Source organism: Nyctereutes procyonoides, unplaced genomic scaffold (genome assembly GCF_905146905.1).
Source record: "Nyctereutes procyonoides isolate TBG_1078 unplaced genomic scaffold, NYPRO_anot_genome, whole genome shotgun sequence".
Taxonomy (NCBI): Eukaryota; Metazoa; Chordata; class Mammalia; order Carnivora; family Canidae; genus Nyctereutes; species Nyctereutes procyonoides.
In genome coordinates this window covers 39,257,724-39,278,380 of record NW_026575126.1, presented here as the reverse complement: position 1 = coordinate 39,278,380, position 20,657 = coordinate 39,257,724, and the positions used below count along the sequence as shown (strand labels likewise).

The window sequence follows — 20,657 nt, the reverse complement described above, 5'->3', positions numbered from 1 at the left end:
CGAGTCCCACATGGGGCTCCCCACAGGGAGCTTGCTTCTCCCTCTGCCTATGTCTCTGCCTCTCTCTGTGTGTCTCTCATGATAAATAAAATCTTAATTTTTTTGGGGGGGGGCACCTGGGTGGCTCAGTCACTTAAGCATCTGCCCTCAGCTTAGGTCATGATCCCGAGGTCCTGGGGTCAAGCCCCATGTCAGGCTCCCCACTGAGTGGGGAGCCTGCATCTCCCTCTCCCACTCCCCTCACTTGGGCTCACTGGCTCTGTTAAATCAATCAACCAATCAATCCTTTAAAAAAAAAAAAGATTTCATATTTAAGTAATCTTTACATCCAACATGAGGCCCAAATCTAAAACCCCGAGATCAAGAGTTGTATGTTCCACCAATTGAGCTGGCCAAGTGCCTCTGGAAGCTTATTTTTAAAATACAGAGCCACATATTTTTAAAGCACCTCCCACAGTCAGTAATCACTGGTGGGAAAGCACAGGTGGGAAAGTGCAGGCAGGGGTGAGCAAGCTCAGCCAGGTCACAGGAGGCTATTGCCAGTGTCTGGGGAGAAGCCACAGTGACTCTCAGGGCTCCTGCATCTACAGAGGATAAAGGTCAGCTGCAGAGGAGCTTTCTAACTCAAAGTAGTTTGAAGGTGGTTTTAAGATGGAAGACTCATGGTTTTTCCTCCTTTGTTTGAAAATGTAGGTTAGGGGATGCCTGGTTGGCTCAGTTGGTAAAGCATCTGCCTTCAGCTCAGGTCATGATTTCAGGATCCTGGTATCAAGCTCCATGTAAGGTAACCTGCTCAGTGGGGAGTTTGCTTCTCCTTCTCTCTCTGCCCCTCCTCCCCAGGTCAAGCTCTCTCCCAGATAAATAAATAAAATCTTTGGGGGAAAAAAAAAAAGAAAGAAAATGTAGTTTAAAAACACTTCACAATGAAAAATGTCTTATCCACTCATCCCCACTAACAGCCATTCACTAAACCACTACTAAGAGCCCAATCCTACCTGAGCCCTGGAGACTAGAAGGAGAAAAGGCAACAGCAGCTGGGTGGACACCAGGAGGCAGAGAAGGGATTTGCGAGAAGAGAACTGACTGGCAATTCTTAGATCCCTCCAGATGTTTCTTTATCTGTCTTATCTTTATCTCTTCAAGAAGGATAAAATGCAAATTAAGCAAGGATTTCAAACAAAAGAGCTTGGGAAGTCTGAGGCTGGACTCAGGGTTGGTGTGAGGAGAGTCTTTCACCTTGAGAGGAAGGCCACAGCTCTGCACCAGAGCCAAGGATTCAAAGCTGTCGGCCTACACTCCCCCTATCTGAGCAAGGCAAGTAGGTTCTTAAAACATGTTTTGGTTCTTAAGGGTCACACTGAGGAAGAATCTAATTCTGTGATACCACTAGAATAAATATCCAAAAGCTTAATCATTAGTTAGTTACTAAGCTGTTTAAACCTTTTGTGTATGAACTAGTAGTCTGGGCCTTGGATAGACAGACAAGTCGCAAGCACGAGTGAAGAGTTAACATGGAACTGTTGGAACTTGCACTCCACAGGGCCGATCTCAGCTTTGCTCCTCACTGGCTGGCTGACCTTGACAAGTTACATCAGTCACCACTCTGTGGCTCAGACTCTCCACCTCACAGCCAGGGATAAGGAGAACTAGAGTTCTCAGGCTTGCTGTGAGGATTTTAATATACATACATATATATGTGTGTGTATATATATATATATATATATATATATATTTATTCATTTGAGAGAGAGAAAGAGAGAGAGAGATAAAGAGAACGAGCAGGAGAAACTCTGCTGAGTACGGACTTCCATTTGGGGCTTGATCACACCACCCCAAGATCATAACCTGAGCTGAAACCAAGAGTCAGATGGATGCTCAACCAATTGTGCCATCCAGGGGCCCTTTACTGTGAAGATTTAACGAGTTAATCTATGCAAAGCCCACCAACCAGCCAACTCAGAGGGTACGCAATAGAAGCGGTTTTATGATTAAATAACACAGAAGACACAAAGGTTTCCCGTCCAAGGGTCATCAGATCATAAAATAGGCCTTTTGAGACAACAAATGAAGCCTATCCCCTTCCCACTTATGGTTTATGAGTAAATAAAAAAATATGAGTATGTCTGAGTAAAACAGAATCAAATACATACTGTATTAGGAGGTCAAATTCTAACTCTGGCAGATAAAATGATACAGGAAGGGTGAACCCCCTAACCACCATGAGAGAAGCTATGATCAAAATCAGGCCCTTCTATGGTCAAGATGCTGCCACACAGCCTAAGGCTCCAGCTAGCAACCTCTCCCTGGGAAAGGATCCCAAACTCAAAAAGCTAAGTGGTCTTTAAATGCTGCCTGGGCAGAGTGTGCTCTGGAGCTGAAAGACTGCAAGACGGGCAGCCTGGGTGGCTCAGCGGTTTAAGCACCTGCCTTCGGCCCAGGCCCTGATCCTGGCGACCCGGGATCGAGTCCCATGTCAGGCTCCCTGCGAGGAGCCTGTTTCTCCCTCTGCTTGTGTCTCTTTGTCTCTTTCTCTCTCTCTCTCTCTCTCTCTCTCTCATGAATAAATAAAATCTTAAAAAAAAAATGAAAGACTGCAAGACAGGTATAGCCAACACACCCCACAGTGGGAACACCTTATTCTGGGCTTCTGTGTTTGCAAGGGTGGGAAGCTGCCATCAATCAGACCAGCTCATCCCAAAGGAACGCTGTTCTCACATCAACTGGCTGCACTGGCAAAGAACATTTCTGGAAGAAACTCCTCTCACCCCAAGAGATTCCATCAAGCCAGGCCCAGCAACCACTACTGCCTCCCCAACACCCCTGAATCCCACCATGAAGAACTGTGGTGGAGTAGCAAAATCAAGGACCCAAGTTCTAGATTTGAGACTTAGCTGAAACCAGGGTAACCATGGGTAAGCCACACTCTCTGAACCATAACTGACTCTTCTATAAAACAAGGTTGATAACATCAACCAAGCCCCTGAGGGCTGCTGAGTGCCTGCAACAGACAAGAGCAGGAAGCACTTTGGGAGGTGTGTCCTGGCTCACAGGGCAGAGTGGGCGTGGCAGGAAGGGATGCTTAAGCTGGGGTGCTTGTCTTGTCACATGCTCTGCAGGCCACATAGGTCTTCAACTGCACACAGTCGGGGAGCTGGCCAACACAAGACAAGTGGCCACCAACACTCTGGTGCAGCACGACATAAAGCAAAATGCAGCTTCTCCTAACCGAAGTTGGAACCACACTCACCAGCTGAAACTCCAGGGGGTCAGCTGGCTGAATTTAAAAGAAGACCAGAGGAAGACTGTTTCTACTGTTCCACAGAACAGAGCAGAGAAAGGGCAAGCATGAAGGGAGAAGCATTCAGTGGGTGATGCCTGAGGATGGCCACATCACCTGTCTTCCCACTGTGTCCCCTGTACCCTCTGGAGCCCATCACCGAGCAAGAAACAGGAGAGGCAGGAAGCAGAACACAAGGTGGGGACCGCCAGCCGCCTGAGGTCCAGTGCTCAGGCCTGACAGAGGGCAGCACTCAGCAAACACCATCTCTGAACGTCACTGACCTGCATCCTCACTGCTGACTGTACACATGTCACCACATACACTGTGATACGCTGAAAGTACAGTCTGCGTGAACAAAGGAGCTCTGCTTACTTCTTGCATTTTGGAAATGTCTAAAAGTATCCTTCACACAACCATTAAGTTGATTAATGTGAACATGAGGATTCCAGGTACCCTGGACCGCAAGGGATGAGATTATAATCAGGAGGGCCACTCAAGGGCTCCTAAGAACTTAGCAAAACCCTATGTTTAATGCAGGGTGGTGGGCATATGTGAACCTGTTCATGTGTTCATTCTTTAAATTCTCCATATAAAGGACACTTGGGTGGCTCACTGGTTGAGTGTCTGTCTCTGGCTCAGGTCATGATCCCAGGGTCCTGGGATTGAGTTGTGCATTGAGCTCCTTGCATGGAGCCTGCTTCTCCCTCTGCCTAGGTCTCTGCCTCTCTCTCTGTGTCTCTCATGAATAAATAAAATCTTTAAACAAATAAATTCTCCATATAATTATATACACCCCTTACAGATACAACTTTAAATACTATTAAGATAAAATTATTAAAATTACATTTTTTCTCTAATTCTAAAAATAATATTTATTAAGTGCTTACTGTTTGCTACACATTCCTCTCAGCACTTTATATATATTATCATGGTTAGTCCTCAAAACAACTCTCAGCATCCTTTTTTTTTTTTCTACAGCTGGGGACACTGAGGCACAAGGCAGGTCCTTGGCCACAGTCCCACACCCAGCAGTGAAGCCACAGTCAAACTCCACCCCAGTTAGCAGAGGGTGTCTCAGATGCTGATAGTGTGTATCATGTAGGTTATGGAGAAGTGTGTCCCTAACCTGGCAGGCTCTTTGTGGGGTGCATTTAATAATCACTACCAAATCACATCTTAGACTCACACTCTCTGCCCTCACAAATTCATCTACGTAGAACTTAGCTCAAAGAGTCAGAAATTCAGACTAAAATGCACATTACAAAAACATTCATTAAGGGGCACCTAGGTGGTTCAGTGGGTTAAGTGGCTGCCTTCGGCTCAGGTCCTGATCCCAGGGTCCCAGGATCCAGCTCCACATCAAGCTCCCTGCTCAGTGGGAAGCCTGTTTCTCCCTCTGCCTGCCACTCCCCCTGCTTGTGCGCTTGTGTGTGGCTCACTGTCTCAAATAAATAAAATCTTAAAAAACAAAAAAAGGGAAAAGTTTAAGCTGAATGTTAGGTAAAAACAGGTCAAAACCGAGTCAGGTTCCAACGGGGGTCCCAATTTAGTTAGCAAACAAAAGACAGGGAACAACAATGAGGACTGCTGGGCCATTGGGCAAAAAACAGATCTTCCAGTGGGCTCCCCGTAACTATTAACTTTGTTAGCTGCCAAGGACAAAGTCCGACCTGGGCAGGGTCAGCAGGGACGCACAGGGGCTTCCAGCAGGTAGGGATCTCAAGAGGCCTTCTGAGTGGCCCACTCACCACAGAAGACCCTAAGTCCTCCATGGACACTGGTGAGATCACATGGGACCAACAGACCTTTTGAACTTCCAGGGTCATCAGCTCACTCATTCACAAGGACTAACAATGTGTGATGAGTACTTGCTAACGAGATGAATAAGCTAGTATCTTTCAGACACAGATCCTCTGGGTGGCGTGGAAATCATTAACTACCAGTAGGGGCCCAGCACGGAAATCCTATTTCTGCTTTTCAATCCTGTCATCCTGGAGCTATATCAGAAAAACAGCAACATTTCAAAGACAATCAATCCATATACTTCAGATTTCATTTCACAGCCAAATAACCCTTGGACAAAATCTAAGATGAATATACATTAAAAGCTTTACTAAGTAAAATCTATTGGAAAACAATAACAACACACTCTTGCCTTCTGTTTTGCTCAAATTAATAATTTAATATATTAAAGTTGACAACTAAGAAATACTGGGTTTCTAATCTGAAACCACATTAATTATATACACCACTTAAATATGAACCTCTCACTGGGAATTAAATTCATTCAGCAAATGTCTTCCCAACAATCTAGTCTGGAAATCTGAGTGATACCTAACTTGAATCAAAAGGTTACCTCGTGCAACCTGCTGCACTAAGGCCAGCAGATCTTGCTTCCTGTGCTACCCACGGGAGCCAAACCCTGGCAGCCCCTCTTTCCCAGTCTCTAGCTTCTGACCCCAGCTCCTTAGAGGGAACTGCCCATGACCTCCAAGACTCAATAGTCAAAAATTAAAATCTCATGCACAGGCACTTCCAATGAAATGAGGACCTTTTTCTGGGGTTCCAGACCTACCATTCCCTCTCCTCTGGTCCTCTCTGCTGGACGGGGGCCCCTCAGTGCTTCCCACCCTTGTGACAGCTACAGCTGCCTGCCCCTTACCTTTTCCTTCCTGATAATGAGTCTCTAATTGTGCCCTCTCCTCCTCCTCCTGTGTGTCCTTCCATCTCAGCGTGGACAGCACTGCACTCCTGTCCTTGCTGGCCCATGGCTCCCAGACCCGTGAGGGAACAACATCTATCCTGGCAAGGTGCAAGATTCTAGGGAGCAGTAAAGGGACTGATGGGAACTTCCCACAGTTTCTTAAAATATTCTGGTTTTATCTTCCATCAGTGTTTCCCACACATATACAATCACAGCGATATGGATAACTATTCTAGTAACCCTAACAGATTATCCTGTAAGAAAAATACCAAATTAACGTGTTCACATTTTTGCTTTTAATCCCCTCAAAGTTCTCTCTCCTTGAAATAGGAAAAAAACAAAAACAAAAACAAAAACCAGCCCCCAGAATGCCACCAGCCACATGAATAAATGTCATCTGGCAGGAACACCCCTCCAACAGCGAACACTTGTGTGGTTTGCGACAGCAGAAGAGAGAGCGATTTCTAAAGGAGGATGCCACCACTCCTGACACCTGAAAAGGTGCCAAAAGCAGCTGTTTTGCCTTCCTGGGCTCCATATCTGCAAATTTTGAATAAAGAGTTTCTTACTGGGAACAATAGTGGCCAACTGAAACACAGAAAGACTGTCCCAGTGTTAAGGGCTAACTCCCCCAGGAGAACTTCACAACACCATCAGCATGCAGAGAAAGATCTATTTTGTCTAGCATGACATTCAGCCACATCTCCTCCCAACAATCAATTTAGAGGCAGAAAAGGAGGATGAGGGCAGGAAGGCGGGCAGGCAGGCCCATCTGTATTTGGCCTTGTCTTAGCCTTCAGGCCAGTCAGAGCCCCGTTATGGCCCACTGACACCTTAGGGCACATCTGCCCCTTGCCAGGAGCCACCACCATTATTTTGTCCAGAATGTTCTCCCCTTACACTTGTACCCTGCTCTTTCTTCTTAACAATTCCTACCTCAAAAACAACAACAACAACAAAAAACAATTCCTACCTCTGTAATGGTCTCATACCTGCTGTGGTTATATGGAAAGGAGGCTGGAGGCAAATGTGTAGATGGGAGAGAAAATAAACCAAATTCATCTCAGATTTTCCTGAGATGCTTATCATCTGAGTTGCAGGCTGGAAAAAACTCCAGACTCTGCTCAGGGGGTTCAATCTAAAAGCCCCTAGTAACAGCCCACAAGTTCATCTGTGACTCAAGGCAAAGGTCTTCAGACAATCAACAAGTACTGTAGCTTCACCAGAAAGGAAGAAAGCTAAAAAAGAACGAATAAAAGCTAAACACTTACTTTCACAAAGGTCAGGTGACAACTCCAGCCTCCTGCCTGCAAAGAAAGGACCTAAGTAGACTGTGGCAAATGCCCACTGGATCACTAGCTGCAAATACTTCAGGGCCTGATCCTGGAGACCTGGGATCGAGTCCCACGTCAGGCTTCCTGAATGGAACCTGCTTCTCCCTCTACCTGTGTCTCTGCCTCTGCCTCTCTCTCATGAATAAATAAATAAAATCTTTAAAAAATGAAAGAAAGAAATGCAAGGAAAGACTGAGAGTATGTGCTCAAACAAAGAAGAGCAAGGAGACATGATGATAACTGACTGTGGCTCCCAGAAGCAGCCTTAGGGGTTAACTGAGGGAGCCCCAACCATGGCTGTGTTTGGTTCAGAGCGTGGTGCCCACACACATTCCTTAGTTTTGATAGATATGGCATGGCTGCATAGATGTTAACACCAGGGGAAATAGGGGTGACAGGTTTTATAGGAACTCTGTATGGTCTTTGCAACTTTTCTGTACCTCTAGAGTTATTCTAAAATAGAATTTACTTTATTCATTTTATTTTATTCTATTTTTAAGTCCTCTCTACACCCACAGTGGGGCTTGAACTCACAACCCCAAGTCGTGCGATCAAGAATCACACGCTCCAACTGAGCCAGCCACAGCCAGGCACCCCGCTTATTTTTAAAATGTTTGGGCAGCCCGGGTGGCTCAGTGGTTTAGTGCTGACTTCGGCCCGGGACTTGATCCTGTAAACCTGGGATTGAGTCCCGTGTCGGGCTCCCTGCTTGGAGCCTGCTTCTTTCTCTGTGTCTCTGCCTCTCTCTCTCTTTCTCTTTCTCTCTCTCTCTCTCTCTCTCTCTGTCTCTCATGAATAAATAAAATCTTAAAAAAATAAAATAAAATAAAAATATGTTTGTTTGGAGTCTACTTTGATAGCTTCAAGCAAACTCAAAGGATTTGGAAACATCCCGTCATTTAAAAACTTGACTCAGGATCAGTGCTCAACACTAATTTGAAAAACGTAGGTAGGGCTACTAAGGAAAGTAATACACTTGAAAGAAAAAAAAAAAACCTAACAGAAAAAGATTAGAATACATTTCCTAATACCACCACCTTCTTCAGCTTGCATGGCCCAAAAGCCTTCTGTTTTTGGAAGCAGAGGTTTCTTAACACTAAAAACAGCACTCCCCCCTCAAACTTCCTCCACACCCGGCTGTGCCCTCCACCACCACCACCACTCCACCCTCTGGGCTGCCCAGCCAGGAAAGCCCCGGTGCAGTGCACCTGGGCCAGGTTCCCCTGCACTCCTCTCTGGAGCAGCCCCACAGAGGCTTGCAGGACAATGCCCTCCTCTGGGGGCACCAACCTCTCAGCCCCTGGGGTAGGACTGTGGTTGGTGGGGCTCACAGGGGCAGGGAGCGTGTGCAGGCTGTCCTCCACCCACTGAGCTGCCATCTCTCACGCAAGGATTCCTTCAGGCCGGGAGCGTGGAGCCCTGGTTCTGTCTGTGTCTCTATGACCAGCACACCCTCACCCCCTTCCACTCCAGAGACAAAAAACACAATGCCAGCAGCTTCTGGGAGGAGAGTTTTCTAAGATATTAAAAAAAAAAAAAAAAAAAAAAAAAAAAGGCATTTGGATTATGAGTTTTGTTTTCTTTTTTAGGAATGAGAATAAGGGCAGCCTGGGTGGCTTAGCAGTTTAGCACCGCCTTCAGCCCAGGGTGTGGTCCTGGAGACCCAGGATCAAGTCCCACATTGGGCTCCCAGCATGGAGCCTGCTTCTCCCTCTACCTGTGTCTCTGCCCCCCTCTCTCTGTCTCTCAGTGTCTCTCATGAATAAATAAAATCTTAAAAAAATGAGAATAAAATGCATTCACAAATAAAATCTGTATTTAGATACACATTTTTAAAGCTGTATATATGATAATAACCAGTTACGTACATACCATCAGTTGAAGACTGTAATTTTGACCAATGAAAAAACCCCATGAAAGAAAAATGCCAAACTTCAGGGAAAAAAAAAAAACAATTAACAATGGAAAAACCAGGCAGTAAACGCTGAGCTTCAGAGATCACGCACTGAGGGAACAGATTATTCTCTCAGTCTCCTGTCCAGCCTAAATCATGGGCCATTCCAAGAGAAAAAAAATGCAGAACAGCTCAGTGCTCACCCTCAAGGAAGGAAGCCAGTTAATAATGACAAGAGCCCGGAAATGAGCAGTTATCAAGCTTCTTAGATTTCTAAGTAAGTAGCTTGCGACCTTACCTGCCCCCCAGGGTCTGGCTGCTGTGACTCTAGATCAGACCTTCCTAAGAACGGAGCTGAGCAGAGCCAGTGTCCAGCAATTTTCCCAAAGAATGGGCTGGTCCCATCATTTCCCAAAGGAGAAATCCATGCAGCACCGCTTAGCGGCCAGCATTGGCACATGCTGGGTCTCATGTTCTTGTCACTCCTAACCTCCTCCTAGGTTGGTGGCTCTCTCACTCCCTGAGCATGGTGAGTCAAAGGTGCGTAGGTCCACGGTGGGAACCTCTAAGACAAGGTGGGCTGCTTGGACACCCCCCAGGACCATCAGCCACACAACCGTCCAAGGGTAGCACTCTGTGCACCTACAGCCACAGCTGTGATGCTGGATGTGGCTGCACCCAACCACAGAGCACGTGCCCCTTTTAGGACATGACACTTTTTAAAAATTAGAGCAAAGTCGAGGCCTGGAGAAAGCCCTCATGGACCCTGCCCAAAGCAGCAGAGAGCTGTGCCATTCCTGTAAGGTCTCCACATCATATAGGAAGAGCACCTTGGCTTCTAGTCAGAGGGACTATTAGGGTGATCCTCATCCTCAGTTAGGGATCTTTAAGAAAACAGTCCTCCTGATGGGAAAGCAATTGCCTTGGGAGTAGCCGCCTCTCTTGCAGAGTCCACATCACCAACGCCGGCTCTTCTACAGGCTTGGCACTCAGCGTCTGACTACGTGAGGAAAGGGGTCCACAGCAGGCCTCACCCATTATGGCGGCAGTGCCAACACGAAAGCTTCAGTTCAAACACTATATGCTGGACACTAACGGTTTGCTTATCCAGATTTAACCCAATAACTGGGCGCCAAAACCCGCCAGAAGAGCTGTAATACAAAAAGAAATCAGTACCTTTGAAACACAGCCTTTCAAGGGTCAGGTAAATGATACAATATGCATATAGAAAAAGCAATATCCCTTTCTAAATTGTATTTCCTTAAAGAATGAAAGAGTAAGACATGAATCTATATTTAACCACCTGACTCCTTCCTAGTTTGGAATGCTTTCATATTGGGTATTAAATAGGCAACAAACAGTTGATGATGAAACCCTCTCCCCTCAAGCATATATACCTCTAAATGCAAGGGAATCAGAATGTAGATGTAGGAATCAGACGTGTTTTTGGTTAACAAATAGCAATGATGGTAAGATAGGTATGTGACAAATACACCACAGGAAGCACAGATATGAGAACCATGAGGAGAAACATGAAAAAAATAAGAGAAGCCATCTAGAGATTCAAGGTTTTAAAAAAGATAAGGACATAAGACGCAGGACCTGTTCCAGAGCTGACTATATAACAAAACCTGTTACAGACCAAAGTGGTGGGGGTGGGGGGGACACGGCACTCAAAGAAGCTGATTGGTCAGAAAAGGCTTCACAGCACCAGGGGCTAGTTTCCACTGAGGGGAGTTTCTTCAGGCAAAGAGGAAGAACCTAAAGAGGAGAACCAGGCAGCCCAGAACATCCTGGACACTATTCTGGGAAGTGAGGGCACCAAGGCAGGGGTACAGGGTATCTGAGAAGGGACCCTCATCACAGAGGAGCAAAGTGAGAGGCCATGAGAAGCTGGGGGATGTCCCAGGAATGATGGAACTGCGGCGCCCTTCCAGCAAGCGCTCACTTCTCGGTGACCAGCAAAGGGGGAACTGGGAAGAAACCTTGTTGTGTTTTGAGCCCCGCCAGGGGAGAGTGTATGATGAGAGCACAGTGCAGCCATCCCCCAGGTGGAATCACTTCCTTCACTGCATGGCAGCATCCACAGCCAGGTCACAACGGGGTCCATGTACCTGCTTTACACGGGGTTCAAGAGCAAGGTCTCCAAGGGATAACGCCCTCCCTTCCAGGGGTTGGGGCAGAGTTCCCAGGTCCACTGCAGGCCCTGTGCTCCCCGTCTCTCAGAAACTGGACAGAGAGAGAAAGGTTAACTCCAAGCCCCTTTCCTTGCAGGTCACCACTGCAAGTCAAAGCACATCACAAGAATTTCTATAAGACTGGAAGCGTCTCTGCTAATCTTATCAGCCACCTCTGACAGCATCCGATATACAGCTGTCGCTTTGAGATACAACTCCCACTGCAGTACAATTAATTCCAAAAGAGAAAAACAGGTTGAAGAATGAGACTTTAACAATGAATTCATTGTAACAGCTAAGCTCTCATCCGCGTGAATTCTGACTCCAATATTGCCGAGATGCACACAGACAGCCGTCTGCACGCGGCCTCTCATCAGCCTTCTCCAACAGGGGCAGACCTGCCACCAGCTCCACAAACATGCAGAAGGCACAGACCTCAGGACGAATCTCCCTGGCATCCAGACATACCTTCACATCTAGCCTTTAAACACTTCACTTCCTGAAGGCTGCAAGCTGATTCAAAGCACAGTGGCTGGTGCAGAGGGCAGGCCATCCTGCCTGTGAGGCAGAGGTCACTAGGCCACCAGAACTAGGTGTCCGCCTTCATTGGGCCCCTGGACAACACTCCAAATGAAATGTTTGTTCCTCCATGGGCTGCGCACGGAGGCCTGGGCTGCTACTGTAGGGCTCGTCCCATCTCTTCTATACACAGAGTTTGCAATCCTGTCAGGTCTACTTATGTGGGCTTATATGCAACCCAACTATTTATTTTTTTTAATTTTTTAATGTATTTATGATAGTCACAGAGAGAGAGAGAGAGAGAGAGAGAGAGAGAGAGGCAGAGACACAGGCAGAGGGAGAAGCAGGCTCCATGCACCGGAAGCCCGACGTGGGATTCGATCCCGGGTCTCCAGGATTGCGCCCTGGGCCAAAGGCAGGTGCCAAACCGCTGCGCCACCCAGGGATCCCACAACCCAACTATTTAAACAGAAATCTGAATCAGTTGCCCTGATGAGGGATTTGAAAGCCACAAACCTAGATCCTGTGTAACAAACTACCTCTCTTATCACATTCAAAATGACTTGGAAAAAAAAAAAAAAAACGACTTGGAATTTCTTGGAATAAAAATTAAGATTAAAATCAGAAAAATCTTCTACAATAAGGAGATGAAAACACACTTTCTGCAATTATATGACTGTAACCAGTCAAGCACTGAAAACAGAACATCATGAACCTGAAAAAGGCCTTTCTCATCTAAGACACCATCATCAGAACGTACTCCCCTTACTCTTGGAAAAAATGCACTCTGCCTGTTGATTCAGCTAGAGACTTGATACGCAACTGGTTCTTGATATTCAAATAATTTTTTAAAGAGTCTGATACCAAACACGACCCAGTTACAGAAGGCGGCACTGCTGAACAAGCCTGAACAATACGTGTCCAAAACTTCATTTCCACACCAGCCACTTCCTCCACTGGTGATTTGCCCTTTGAACCTGCCTTCAAAACAACTGCACTCCTTCCCCCTATGGCCTGCTGTCATCCAAAGGGCAGGCACAGAGCTTGCACGCATCGGCCCTAGTTCTCACACCTGCCTAGTACTCACACCTGCCGAGGGAGTCATTTCTGCAGCCAAGGTTCCTCAGCAGCGCACAGGGTTCCTGCAAAGTCCATTTCCCTAGAAGACACTCCTCAGGAAAGGACAAAGCATAGCGCAGGAACAGTTCTCCACACTCCAACTCAGAGAGGACTGAGCTTACTCACCCCGATTCTGCAGCAATTCCCTGTTACCACAACTTTGCCCTAAATGCACCCAAACCCCAGGCAGCTCAGGAGATGAGAGCATACAGTGAAAAGGACGCACACCCAGGAGCTGCCTTTTCTTCCTCATCCAAGCTGTGCTAAAGGCAGCCCGGAGGCTAGACTGAAGAGCTGTCCAAGGCCTCTCTGTAGGCCCCACAGCTACACAGGCTGCTGCTGGGATCCTTCCCACAAAATACTTGTCAGAGAACAGCACAAACCTACACCTCTTAGTACAGGGGCCATGCCTCTACAGGTGGAACTGCTATAGGGTTATCATAGGTACAGAAACACATCACACCAAGCAAGACCGAGGAGGAGGAGCGGCCCAAAAAGGAGTGTGGAAACCAGCACCCACTTTTTTCCATGTTCCCCACTTTCCCAGCTGCCTTCTCGCAAAAGGAGACAGCCACCCTTGCAAAAGCTAGAGTGGCCCTCCCTAGAGCGTGCAGGGAGCCACTCTGTCTCATCTCCCATTTTACCTTTCCCGAAATCTCTGCACAGTTCTTGTTTCCCAAAGGGAGGATTCCTAGCCTCACCCATTCAGAATATCAGCCCTCAAATACAGATGAAGCAGAGCCTCTTTCCAAACAGCTGCTTTCTGACAGCGTGAGGCTGAAACAGGCTTCAGGGGTCACAGAGTTCAGCCATCTGCCCAAAGAAATAAATAAGCGTGCTGTCCTTCCATGTGAAGATGTCCCTCCTGCCTCTAGCACGGCACAGTCAGGACCCTTCAGGCACAACTCCCAGGAAAGACATTCTGGGCAGTGCCGTGCTGAGCTGCCCAGCAGACCCTCCCTCAGGGCACTCCCCACGTGAGGGCAGAGCAGTGCCAGGCCTCTGCCGTCGCTCAGACGTGGGTTCACAGTGCATTCCATTTACCAGGCAGATGTTTAACCTCCCTGCATCCCAGTTTCCATACCTGTAAAATGGGAAGGACACCTACCTCACACAACACCGTTAACAAAAATCAAGCAACACTTGCTATCTGGAAAAGTACCCACTTTTAAAATAAGTGCTCAAGAACTGGTACCTACAGCCTTTGGCCCACCTGAGGATCAAAGCGGGGTAGGCCACTTTCAGACCTAATTTGGATTGCTCCCCCTGTTGGCTGCACATGCTTACAGAAACCGGGAAATTTAATCACCCGGTCAGGGGCTTCTCCACACATCACCACCTTAAACATCTAGCCGCAAACTCCCTTGAACCATGCAAAGTTATCTGTCCTCAGGTGAACAGCCAATATTGGGAGGGTGTCTCTGCCATTTCTGAGGGGGAACGTGGCATATTCTCACACAGTGGGTGGAGGAGGGTGGGGATCCAGCTGACACAAAACCCTTATTCCTCTCACTTCCCGATAGGGAGGTCTCTCCTTTATAGCACAACTCATTTTCTCTCACTGGATTCCAACATTTTTGCACTAAAAAGATGACTTACGCAAAGAAAACCCCAGATGTCCAACGCCCATTGCATGGAACAACAGAGACCATGAGGAAATGTGCTCTTTGCCTCTTGCCACGACCTCCACCAAAGTATACCCCTTGCGCTGCAACAACACCGCTGTATGAAAAGTTCATTTTACACACTTCCACGATTGTCGTCACCCCCGGCCTCCATTGAGGCTCGCCAAGAGGCCCAATGCGTGTTTTTGCCTGTTAGCCCAGACACCCCAGGGTACAGCCACATGTCGCAACAGTCAAAGACGGCCCCTTCGCCTTTCACCATTTTTCTCAAGCGAACAGGTCCTCCTCTCAGACTCTGGATCGTCACCCATCTCTACAGCATTCTTAGCCTGAAGTCCACGGACGCGATGCAGAAGGTTCAAGAACCTGCTAAAGTAATTACAAAACGCGAGTAACTCAGTGTTTTCCTCTGGAGAGAATTTACACCTTCCATCAGATTCTCAGAGGCGTTCCAGACTCCCCAAAAGGATTAAGAACTGCTGCCACAACGCTGTATATGCTGAAAAAATGAGTCAGGTGAGTTTCCAGGGCCTTCGCTCACTTAAGTGTTTCTGATTTGCCTTCTGAACCGAGTTCTGCAAGCTGCGCAGGCATCCTCCCATCACCCACTCTCATAGTCGCTCCAGAGGTATTAATCCCGAAACCACCTTCGCGACTCCGAAAATCAAACACAGTGCAAACATCAAAACACCAAGGATACTTTTAGCAACAGATAAAGAAAAAAAAAAACCAGGGAAACACTAGCGATACTTTTAAGCAAAACACTCCACCCCACAAGCTCTTTTCCTCCTCCTCCTCCTCCTCCTCCTCCTCCTCCTCCTCCTCCTCCTCCCCCCCTGCAATCCCTCCTCCCTGTCACGATCGTTCTGCCCTCCGTAGCAGCTTCCGACCTCCCGACCTCCCCGGGGCTTCCCACACTTGATGCCTGCGCTGGAGAAGAGCCCCGAGGCAGGAAAAGCACGCAGGGCCGCCCCGCCAGGCCGCGGACGGAGTCGCCGGCTTCCCCTCCGACCGTGAATGGGGGGGGGGGGGCGGTCTGGAGCATCAGGTGCTCCGAGACAGAGCGCGTCCCTCCCGCTTCGCCGCGGCGGAGGCACCGGGACGCCCTTCCAGGGGGAGGCCCGGGGCGGGTCCGCCGCGGGCGGAGCGAAAGGTAAGCCCGGGGGCTCGGCTCCAGGCCGCGGCGCTCCGAAAACAAACTTTCCGAGCACTTCCACCGCGACAGGCCAATGACACCTCCCCGACCTCCCCCGCCCTCCGCGCGTCTGTCAGCGCCCCCGCCGGGCAGGCGCCCGCCCCGCCGGGGCCCGGGCTCCCCACCGCGGCCGAGCGGCGCCCTCACGGAGCCCGCGGTCCCCGGCCCGGCCGCCCGGCCGCAGGTGAGGCGCCGCCCGGCCCTGGGGACCCGGGGCCGCCCCGCCTCGCCGGGCCCCGGCGACCGCCGCCGCGCTTGACTGGCTGACGGGCCGGCGCGTCCGGGCGGCCCGCGCGCACTCACCAGCTGGCTGGTGGTCCTGGCCATGGGCCCCGCGTCGGCGCGGGCACCTCCCCCGCAGCGCTGCGCGGCTCGGCGCCTCCTCAGCGTCCTCCTCCCCGCGGCGGAGCCCCAGCAATGGCCGCCCTCATCCTGCGCCCGCCCCGCCGCCCGCCGCCCCCCGCCCCCGGCGCCGCCCCGCCCCCGCGCGACGCCGGGCGGGACTTCCGCCGCCGCCGCGAGCGCCCATTGGCCGCGACCGCCGTCGCTCCGCCGCGGCTCCGTCGGCCCCGCCGGTGCCCCCGAGCCGCATTTCCGGGTTGGGGCCCGACGGGCGGGAGCGGCCCGGCCCCGCCTCGGAGGGGGGGCGGCCGGCGCGAGCCAATCCCGGGGCCGGAGGGCGGGGCGGGGGACGGGGCGAGCTGTCATCCCCGGCGCCCGCCGGGGAAACTGAGGCTGGGGGGCCCTGAGCGGGCCAAGGTCACGCCCGGGGCAGGGGCGGGCCGGGCTCGGGACGCGGCTCTGCGCGGACATTACCAGACACAACTTGGCGGCTCACCAGACTGACAAGCGTGCACGACGGAAACTCGGGCCATGAAATCACGTTAGGAGGTGGAAAGCTCCCGTCGCATCGCGGCCCGCCGCACGGACGCCTTCGGTGCTTTCCTGATGACGACGAGGATGCCGAATTTCTCTGCACTTGTTAATGATGCTAGCGTTATGCTTACGTTTTCGTAGTTGTGGTAAAGTACACATAAACTTTACCACCTTAACCATTTTTTAAAAATATTTAATAGAGGGGGCAGCCCGGGAGGCTCCGAGGTTAAGCGCCTGCCTTCGGCCCAGGGCGTGTCCCCGGGGTCCCGGGATCGAGTCCCGCGTTCGGCTCCTTGCATGGAACCTGCTTCTCCCTCTGCCTCCGTCTCTCTGTGTCTCATGAATAAATAATATATTTTAAAATTTTTGATAGCACAAGCAGGGGGAGGGACTCACGGAAGGAAACACAGACCCCCTCTGCGCAGAGAGCAACCCCTCCCCCATGTGGGACTGGATCCCAGGACCCCTGGGACCATGACCTGAGCCACCCAGGCGCCCCTCCACCCTAACCATTTTAGCATAAGCCAGGCGTACAGTTCCGTGGCATTCAGTGCATTCACATTGTTGTAACGTGTTGTTCAGACAAAAATCACACTCATCTTTGTTACCTCAACCTCACATACTTTTAAATAACCTTTTTTCTACTTCCAACGAAATACGTATTTACTTTTAAAGATAATTTTTAAAAAAAATATTTATTTATTCACGAGACACAGGCAAAGACATAGGCAGAAGGAGAAGCAGGCTCCCTATGGGAAGCCTGAAGCAGGACTTGATCCCAGGACCTCGGGATTACGACCTGGGCCAAAGACAGACCCTCAACCACTGTGCCACCCAGACGTCCCAAAAATAACGATTTACACAATACAGAGAATTAGGTAAACGAACCCATAAGTCCACAAACTAGAATTTATTTCTTGAACAGCAGTGATAGCTGCTAACGTTGATCCATCACTAAGGAATTTTCATGGCTAAGGACACCTGGGTGGCTTAGTGAAGCATCTGATCTCCGGATCCTGGGATCAAGCCCCCTGTTTGGCTCCCTGTGACAGCAAGTCTGCTTCTCCCTCTGCTCCCGGCCTCTGCTTGTGCGTGTGCACTCTCCCAAATAAATAAATAAATAAATATTTTTTAAAAAGTAAATACAAGGGCAGCCCCGGTGGCTCAGCGGTTTAGCGCCACCTTCAGTCCGGGGTGTGATCCTGGAGACCAGGGATTGAGTCCCAGGTCGGGGCTCCCTGCATGGAGCCTGCTTCTCCCCTCTGCCTGTGTCTCTGCCTCTCTCTGTGTGTCTCTCATGAATAAACAAATAAAATATTTTTTTAAAAGAAGTAAATACAGAATTTTCATGCCTAATCCCTAAGGAAGCATGCCTGCTAGTTGCCCCCTTTCCAGATGAGGAAGCTGACACACACTGAAGTTCTGTAAACTGCCCCAGGTCCTGCAGTGCCAGAACCAGGACCTCGATACCTGTATGCCAGAGGTTATGCTTTGACCATGAGGCTTCCAGTCCTCTGTATATGTATGCAACTTAAAGAACAGTAAGAAAAAAAAAAGGGCAAATATAAGTTCTACTCCCCAAAAGGGCTTCTGCAGTTTTGATACTTTTTTGACTTAGCAATGCATCATCCTCTATTCCATACAGCTCTCCTGACATCTGCCTGCCATCTTCCCGGGTTGTGAAGGATGCAGAGGCCCGCGCTGGAGGAAGCCTATGGCTTAGAGATCCGCGTACTGATCAAGCTCCCTCCTGACATTCAAGTGGTTCCCGGACCTCTCGTAAACAAGGCCCTGCACTCAAATTCAGGCACACCTTTTTTTCCTTAGGATAAATTCTCAGCAGATGGAACCGGTGGGTCAAAGTGCACGGATCCCTCTCGGGACTTTAGATACAGGCTGCAAATCGCCAACTGCTTACCCCACGCCAGACACTAACCCTCAGTGAACACAAAGACAAGGTCAAGGTGGAGCTCTTGCCACCACACCAAGCCACATTCAATGCTCGGGAACACGGGAACATTATCCCTTACTACAGATTAAAGGCACATCTGATTTTGCCCACGATGGCCCTGTGAGCAGTAGGTAACTGTGACCATTCCCCTCTCTCACAGAAAGGAACTGAGGCTTTAGTGCCCTGCCTACTCTCAATTGTAGACTTACTAGGTCACAGAGCACAGAGCTCAGAACCAGCCCTGACAGCACCACAGCCCTGCTCTTGGCCACTGCATTCAACACCTCCCAAGAAACTCTTCTTTTGTATTGATTTTAGTCCTCACAGAGTAATAATATCCTCCTCAGAGAATGCTAACCATTTTTACTTAATTCTCATCACAACCCTATGAGGTACTTAGCATTTATCACCATCTTACAAGTGAAATTTGCCAGACAGTACACTAAATGCAATTGTAAATAGATACATAGCTTTAGAGTCTAAAAAATATATGTACACACCAAGAGCAACCTTTCTCAGAAAGTTACTAATGGATGTGCTCCACCAAGTGACAGAGTAAATCAAGAAAGAAGTAGACGTGAGATCCAGTTAACAGGAAGAAACCAACCACACAGGAAGGGGATGGAGGGAAGTCCCAGGATGTGTCTCCTCAGCATGTATGGGTTCAGTCTCCCCTCATGCAAAGCACTGTGCTGGATGTTGGCAATTTCCTGGCGAACAGAACAGAAAAATCTCTGCTCTCGCGGAACTTCGATGCCACAGGCAGGAGGCAGGGCAGGGGAGACAAGTAAATCTTATTGGATGTGAGAAGGTAGTAAGTGCTATGAGGAAGAAAGAAAACCAGTGCCTGGGGAAAAGGTGCAGTTTTCAATGGATTATGAGGAGAAATCCCAGGATAAGAACAGAGATTCTGGGGATACTTAGGTGGCTCAGTGGTTGAGCATCTGCCTTTGGCCCAGGGCATGATCCTGGAGACCTGGGATCGGGTCCCATGTCGGGCTCCCTGCATGGAGCTTGCTTCTCCCTCTGCCTGTGTCTCTGCCTCTCTCTCTCTCTCTCTCTCTCTCTCTCTCTCACGAATAAATAAAATCTTAAAAAAAAAAAAAACCTGAGCAAGAAACTGGCTTAACTTGAAGGGGAAACAAAAAACAAAAAAGAATCAAAATGTCTATCAACACAGAATGGTAAAATAAATTACAGTAGTTCATCCTGGAGAATTCGATGCAGCTACTGGAAAGAAAAGGGTAAAGGTCTAACGAGAGAGTGAAGGGGAAGATCACACAATGGGAACTGAGGTCTTGAGTTTTTGTTTTGGAGTCACTTACACCAGCATGACTGGGTGGTTCTGCAGTAATTCACAGAGAAACGGGGAGGGGGAAGTACCTGTCAGGAATGCTGAGCCCACTGGAGCAGCAGGTGGAGCAGGGGAATGTGTGAGGGGAGAAGGCAGACCCTGGCCCTGGCCTAGCAGCTGAGTGGGCAGCGGGGACAGGGCAGGGAGAAGCAGAAAGAGGAACAAGGACAGTACACAGTTCTCATGGGGCCTCGACAGCAGGTGGGCCTCCCAAAGCTGGGCCAGGCCCCGTCTCGCCCAGAGAGAGGCCAGGTACCCCTGCCATGGCTGAGGTCTGGCTGTGGATCCCAGAACAGTGGGCAGCAGGGGCAAGACATGGACTCACCTGGCCCCATACAGGTCATGGGCATGATGGCTGGAGGAAAGAGAGACGGAGCCCCTGGCTCTTCTCTCTCCCTCCCCTGCCTGGTGCCCCTGACCAGTGGAAGGGTGACCCCAGGCCAAGAATGCAATGCTTGGCTTGACATTGTGAGGTCATGTTCCACCCAGGGAAGAACAGGGGGATGCCCATAACCACCCTGGGAGGGGGCCATGGGTACACGGCCTAGGGTGGGTGGGGAGCCCTCATGGCACACCTGGCCCGTGCTCCACCTGGCCTGGGACAGTTCACCTGTTTCTCACTTACTTCT

At 49.5% G+C, this 20,657-nt stretch overlaps 1 protein-coding gene across 4 annotated transcripts in view; it reads right to left on the bottom strand.

Moving 5' to 3' along the window:
- PDPK1 (3-phosphoinositide dependent protein kinase 1) overlaps window positions 1-20,657 on the bottom strand; it is a 75,851-nt gene that overhangs the window by 52,148 nt on the left and 3,046 nt on the right. Inside the window, exon 1 of one of the 4 annotated variants that reach the window (XM_055339522.1) lies at window positions 16,151-16,285. The exons of 1 other annotated variant lie outside the window; for it this stretch is intronic. In XM_055339522.1, coding sequence (XP_055195497.1) covers window positions 16,151-16,174 — 24 coding nt within the window. In that variant the 5' untranslated portion in view covers window positions 16,175-16,285. Of the gene's footprint in view, window positions 1-14,911; window positions 15,192-16,150; window positions 16,286-20,657 lie in introns of those variants that run through there. 2 more of the 4 variants (XM_055339521.1, XM_055339519.1) reach the window with 2 other exon arrangements.